The sequence below is a fragment of the Fulmarus glacialis genome, unplaced genomic scaffold, assembly GCF_000690835.1.
Source record: "Fulmarus glacialis isolate BGI_N327 unplaced genomic scaffold, ASM69083v1 scaffold18980, whole genome shotgun sequence".
Classification (NCBI taxonomy): Eukaryota; Metazoa; Chordata; class Aves; order Procellariiformes; family Procellariidae; genus Fulmarus; species Fulmarus glacialis.
In genome coordinates, this window is record NW_009187329.1 from 19,677 (window position 1) to 26,539 (window position 6,863).

The 6,863-nt window shown below is 41.0% G+C and overlaps 1 protein-coding gene across 1 annotated transcript; it reads left to right on the forward strand.

Annotated features, from left to right (window-relative positions):
* Positions 1–232: 232 nt before the first annotated feature.
* Positions 233–3,406, forward strand: LOC104074645 (tyrosine-protein kinase SYK-like; the record flags this gene model as incomplete). Its single annotated transcript, XM_009574831.1, is given in 5 exon segments — positions 233–488; positions 491–633; positions 2,098–2,258; positions 2,840–3,068; positions 3,220–3,406. Coding segments are annotated over 5 exon segments (976 nt in total), but the record flags the coding sequence as incomplete, so codon positions are not given.
* Positions 3,407–6,863: the final 3,457 nt, after the last annotated feature.

Here is a 6,863-nt window from a genome sequence, read left to right on the forward strand (position 1 = left end):
TACTATGTAACAGGGAAAAACTTTCTGTTGGGATTTAGAAAGACAGTTTCTACCACGATAAAAACAAAAACGTGATCTTCGTCCTAACATCTTTTAAAAAATGTATTACCAACGTACCACACGTGAACTGCCATGTTACTGGTTTATGCTCTTTTTTTCAACTGATACTCATGTCTCTGACTTTGTTTTTCAGATATAGAATACTAAGTTTGCTACTTGGAAAAGGAAAAACATGGCTTCCAACACGGTGAACCCTGCTAACCATTTGCCATACTTCTTTGGCAATATTACACGTGAAGAAGCTGAGGAGTATCTGATGCAAGGAGGAGTGAGCGATGGACTATACTTGCTCCGCCAAAGCCGGAATTACCTGGGGGGCTTTGCCTTATCCTTGGCCCATGGAAGGAAGGTTCATCATTATACAATTGAGAGGGAGCTGAGTGGCTCATATGCTATTGCAGGAGGCAAGTCGCATGCCAGTCCTGCTGAAACTCAGAGGAAGCAGATGGCCTTATCTGTTTACTGAGAAAACCTTTCAACCGACCACCAGGCATTGAACCCAAAACAGGACCCTTTGAAGATTTAAAAGAGAACCTCATCAGAGAGTATGTCAAACAAACTTGGAACTTGCAGGTAAACACAGGCTGATTTTGCCATAAAGTGATCTCTGAGTTAGGAGAAAAAGAGGTTGCAGTGTTTGTTTCCAGTTATTGCTGCCGCTATGTAGTATTTTTTCATAATGGAATCATAGCTGTTTGAGTTTTGAACAGTGGGGTTTTTTTCCCCCCAATACATACAGTAACTTGGCCATAAGTCTAGTTTTCCTGAAATTTTACAAAACTTGGGACTTTTATGGTGTCTTGGGCTAGTGTAGCCTTATCTACCACTGCACCAACTTGTGGAAATCTGATGCCAAAAATTAATAGATGTAGTGCACAAGATACAGACCTGGTTTGTTTGATTGCTTTTGATTCTGAAGTTTTATGGATTGATGTGCAGGCAGGCATGGCAACATGGTTACTTGTTTTACATCTTCCCCTCTTAGCTGGCCTTGTTCCTGTGATGCGTATTTAGATTATGTCCAAAACAGAACTTGGTTTCTTGACTGCAGAGCACTGCCTATACATCTTCAGTACTGCATGTGCCAAGCAGGAACGTTCCATGCTGAGGAAGACAGGCTAGATTTTTTCCTTAAAACGACTGTGAAGAAGCCAGTCTTAACATGGAAGCACTAGTGTAGAAGGCTGCAACAGGAATATTATTTCACCTTGGGACGCCATGAGTTACCATTATGAACTCATGGCGTTATACTAGGTTTTTAATCTCTTTTGGTACTAGCAAGTAATCCTATGTGTTCTGCTCTGTAAAATATGTGAAGCAATGCCCAAACTGGAAAAGCCTGAAACTTATACTACATTTACTACAAGTGCTGAGGCTTACAGTTTTTTCTGATGAGTGTGAGCCCAATCTAGTAGGAAGTTGATGAACTCAAGTTGAAAACTGATAAAACTAGGGGGTTTTGCCCTCAAGATTCTGGGCCAAATTTAGAAGTGATAGGTTGTAGATGGGTTTAGAAGCGTCTAGGCTATACCTAAAATATTAACATAGTTCACTCTAAAATTGAGACTCTCCTGTCTGCTTTTGGGAAATTTGCATTGATGTCTTCAACATAGACATGCTGCAACAATGCAAAGGCAAAGTTTGTTCAATTTATTTCAGTAAACTGCCATAGGGTGTGTAACATGGAGGTATGTTATGACATCTCAGAGTGACACTAAGTATATTTAGCTATGTCTCATTAGTATAAAAATACAATTTTCAGTTGAAATACTGATATATTAAGGGCTTAATTTACTGGTTATTTTTCCTTCTGTTTTTCAGAGATAAAGGAAAAATCCCAGCTGTGTGATGTTTAGATTACCATACGTTAAGTTTCTGTTTTAATATCTTTATAGCAACCAGATCTTTTCTTCACATACAACAAGTATATGCAGATTTTGGATGTCCCAAAAGCAATCCAATACTGGAAGTCTACCTGTCATGTTTTTCTTTCAGAAGACAGTTTGACTGTCCCGCTGTGTTTTTACCTCTCTCTAGGGGCATGCTCTTGAACAAGCTATCATTAGTCAAAAGCCTCAGCTGGAGAAGTTGATTGCCACTACAGCCCATGAGAAGATGCCGTGGTTCCACGGAAGGATCTCTCGGGAAGAGTCAGAACACCGTATCCTCATCGGGTCAAGAAACAATGGAAAATTTCTGTGAGTGCTTTTTTCTGTATTGCTGTTTGCCACTGGTGTTACTACACAGTTCCCTTGAATGAATCTTGAATGAGAGTTTGCCCTAAAAGGTGGCTCATTCGCAGTGAGAGAGCCTGGTCCAGCATGATACACATAACATAATCATTCCTGTACTAAGCAAGTGTCTCCAAGATTAGGTTTCCACTTAACTAAAGATGGGAAATTATAGCAAAAGGGTGGGTCATTGTGTTTTTATGAAATACTATGTTTAATTCTAAAGGGAGCGTCAAAGAAACTCAATACCAAGAAAAATTAATTGAACTTTGTTTTATAACCGATAAGCAGTACTAAGTGACGGTGGTAGGTTAACCTTGGCCCACCAAGCCGCTGTCACACTCCCCCTCCTCAACAGAACAGGATGGAAAACCTTGTGGGTCAAGATGAAGACAGGGAGATCACGTACCACTAACTTTCACAGGGAAAACAGACTCCACTTCGGGAAAAGTAATTTAATTTATTGTCAATTAAAATTGAGTTGGACAGTAGGAAGCAAAGACAAAAACATAAAAACCTTCACACTCCCACAATCCCAATTTTCACAGGTTCAACTTCACTCCTTCGCACCCAGCTCCTCTCCCCACCAAGCGGCGCGGGGGAGGCTGGGTGGGGGACGGGGGCTGCGGTCAGTCTGTAACAGCTTCTCTCTGCCGCTCCTTCCTCCTCACGCTGTTCCTGTTGCAACATGGGCTCTCCACAGGAAACACCCTTCAGGAAATACCCACCTGCATGGAGGGCTGCAGTGTGGACGCCTGCTCCACCGTGGCCTCTCCTGTGGGCTGCAGGGGACTCTCTGCTCCAGGGCCTGCAGCACCTCCTCCCCGCCTCCTCCTCTGCCCTGGGTGTTTGCGCTGCTGCTTCTGTTTTGTGTTTGTTGTTTTCTCTTTGCCGCCACATACCAGCCGTTTTTCTGCCCTTTCTTAAGGATGTTTTCATGGAGGCGTCGCATACTCGGCTGAGGGGCTTGGCGGTGCCCTGCAGGGGTGTCCATTGGGGCCAGCTGGAACCAGTCGTGACCGGCCCAGGGCAGCCCCCGGCCTCCTCACAGAGCCCCTGCAGCCCCGCTGCCAAAGCCTGCCCACCTGCACCCAATGTGCTGACTTACCAAAGTGGTAAAAATACAAACAAACTGCCTGTGTTAACAACTGAAGGGATCCGTAACTGTCAGTTTTCCCGGGGCAGTGGCCGTGCTCTGTTTTGCAGTCAAGCAACAGAAGGAATTGCTTTTGCTGTGGTAAGGCCATGTTGTGTCTGCCGCTGTCTGCGTTTTCTCAACCTCATGATCTTTTGTTTTCTGAGTGCAAATGTGTCATTTAGGATAGAGACTAACAGCCATCATCTTGTGAGGATTAGAGCCAGTCAAAATCTTCCAATAAAAAAGTTTTTCTTTTGGAAAATCCTCGTGAAAAAAAATCGATGTTTTCAGTGAGCCATTTTTCGTCGCCGCCCCAAATGGAAGTATTTATATCATGATAGAAAACGAAGCTTCAAGTTCCTGGCCAAGGAAGGATCACTTAGAGCTGTGTAATTCCCGAGAGAAATTTCATCGCGTACCTACATAGACTCCTTCAGCACTCAACTATCTTTGAGTTTTTTAAAGCTAGTCCAAAGTAAAACCCCAGGAGTGAGTGTGGGATGGATATGCTTCTTCAGTACCAACTCTTTCACTTTACTGATTTGCCATAATTGTGACACACTAATTGCTAATGTAGATGCAACCTTCATATGTTTCCGTGTTTCAGTCTTAATTGTCAGGAACTGGTAACTCGTCTAAATCTTTATTTCCAGTAGAGTTAATTCCTAACAGGTCTTACCTACAAATACTTTGAATGTACTGACATCTCATTTCTTGAAATGTTTTTCCTTCCCTCAGTCCTTGAATTTTTTCTGTTTCACGGTCACTCTCACCCAAGTTGCCATTCAGCTTCATACTCCCTGTTTCTTGGGATCGCATCTAGAGGATCATTTACCTGGTTGCTTTTGTTGCCATTTGTAACAAAAAAATGTTATAAATTTGTTACAAATTTTGTTGCATTTGTAACAAAAAATTGTTACAAAAGTTTGTGGAGCCAAAGATTCCCCTTATCACAGATTCATCTTTTCTGAATGCTTCTTCCTATAGCACAGGAGAAGCTTCATCAGTTTGATGAACGTAGTTGCTGTTGTAAGTTACCATCACAGCATTACCATACCTCCTTTCTTGACTGTGACTCCTGTGACTTTGCTAGTTTCTTTTCCTACTTTTTAGACATAGGGGCAGGTGGATATGTAATCTGATACAAAGGAGCATCCCTTTCTTTTAATGACCTATTTTTTTCTAAAAAATTATTACTTTCTGTATTAACATCTTACCAAATCAATGTTACATCCACTGAGTCATGATGCTGATCACGTATTTAAACGGGAGCCTTTCCAGTTTACCTCTTGCACACATTGGTTTCTATGTGGTCAAAGTACTTCTCTTTGGGGAAAAAAAAGGAAGGTAACTTTTTTCAAAGAAACGGATCCCTTAGCTAACATTTCTTAACAACAGGGATGGGCTTTGGAGTGAGGGAGTATAATTTTTTAGCAGACTTGACATTTTCAGTCTCTGTTATAGACCCTGGTTTCTTTAATCTTCTATAAGCATTCCTACAGCTTTAAATAGAAGTACTTCCCCAGCATTTTCCTGTTTCCCTTAGAGATGTCCTAGGAGGCATTGCTGATGCTGTTTGCAGTGACATGCTCGATGGGCTGTGGAGGGAGCAGTCCCACCTTCTCCTGTGGGACTGGTTATGTCAGTGGGTGCATATCACACAATAGTTCTGCTGGAACTCAGGCGGCTGCTTTCATATCAAGTAGATAAACCCACAGAGGGAAAATGCTAACTTTAAGACTCTGTTTAAACCATGAGAAGTGCCACTGGAGCTTAAATAATATGAAAATACAACTGATAGTTTGTTGAGCTTGGGTCCCTCTTATTAAGAACAACACTGTTTACTTCTCATCTGTAGGGTGCTTTCCAATGCATTAATTGTTCTTGCATGGCCTATCTGGCAGGTTTAGAGCTCAGTAACCACTTGGCTGCTGTTTACTCTTCTGCTCCCAGGGAAGAAACAGGGTGAGATCTTCATTTGCCCCGTAATTCAGCAGCCAGAGCAGCAAGAGAAATAATGTGGTATTCATTTGTATCAGAAATGGGTTACTTTTCCTTCCAGAGCTCTTCTCAGATTAGTAGACCTAGAGGCTCATAGCAAATAACAAAAGAACTGTCTAATTCAGGGAGGTTTTCTGTTTTCTGCAGAGGTTTGTCTAACATGGGCTTGCTCAGCAGGTGTTGAGAAATAAACCACTCATTTGTTAGCTAACTGAAACAGTAGCAGCAAAATTGTTGAGTGCTAGAGAGGTGCAATGATTTACATTTCAGGCACGGGCATCGCATACTTTTTCCCTACCCAGCAGCAGCACGTGTCAGAATCTTCTGTACATCTGTGGACTGAAGACTGTGAACTTGTTCTTGTGAATATAGCTGCTAAGGGACTGTTTTTCTCACACTGGTCGAGACACTCAAGCCTGGCAGCTGACTGAAAGGTAGAAACTTAGAAACATTCAATGTCTAAGAGAAGTTCGCTTGTTGAGGTAGGAATTGGAGCCTGGGAACATAGAGGGAAACTAGATTTTCAATGGGATGAGGTACTTCAAGGCTATTCAACAAGTCCACAAGCAGGTGCTGGTATATGACAAAAATAATCTTATTTATTGTGGAAAAATAATAAATTTTAGAAGGCTAGAATATTTCTGTATATTCTTTTACTCTGAAACTTCGTTACACCAGAAATCTGATAACTGTCTGACCTACCTGTTTTTGAAACAAAATCCAGTACAGCAGTCTCTGTGAGAACATATCTAACGCCTAGATTTCTTTAGCACTGCTTTGCAGCACTACAAGATTATCAAATCTAGAATTTTTTTTATATAATAAATATGGAAATAGTTGAAAAGCTTCCTGATTGCAGTTCAAAATGTCACAAATAACATCATAAATCTAACACTGCGACTCATCCAAGCTGCTGGAAAAGTTCTGGGCTAGCAGTGCGTGTTTTACTAGGGAATTTTCAAAACCTTTTTAAAGTTTTTGTCATGACTGAAAGTCAGTGAAATAAGCGTGTATGTGGGTGCTATAGAGTTTGTTTTCAAAGCCAAATGTAGAAACAATGTAATGAAATGACGTGAAATAGGAAGCAGTGCCCACCTCTTCTGGGAAGAACACTCATGAAAGATTGCCACTCAAAAAAAAATTTGGAGAAAAAACTATAGCAATGGAATAGAAAGAAAATATTATATCTCTAAAATGACCTGAAGTGCAACTGAAAATAGAGAACTTTATTTAAGTCTCAAGCCCCTGTTAGCTTCATTCACACTACTTTGCATGTTGTGTAGGATGCTGGTTCTTACGAGACTTCTTTTTTTTCATTAGACTTTACCTGGTAGGGGGCATAGTTGTAGAATATGGTGATTAATATTGTCTAGATGATCATAGATAACACTATTAGTGTTATTAATACTGTTATTAATATTGTAATAATATTT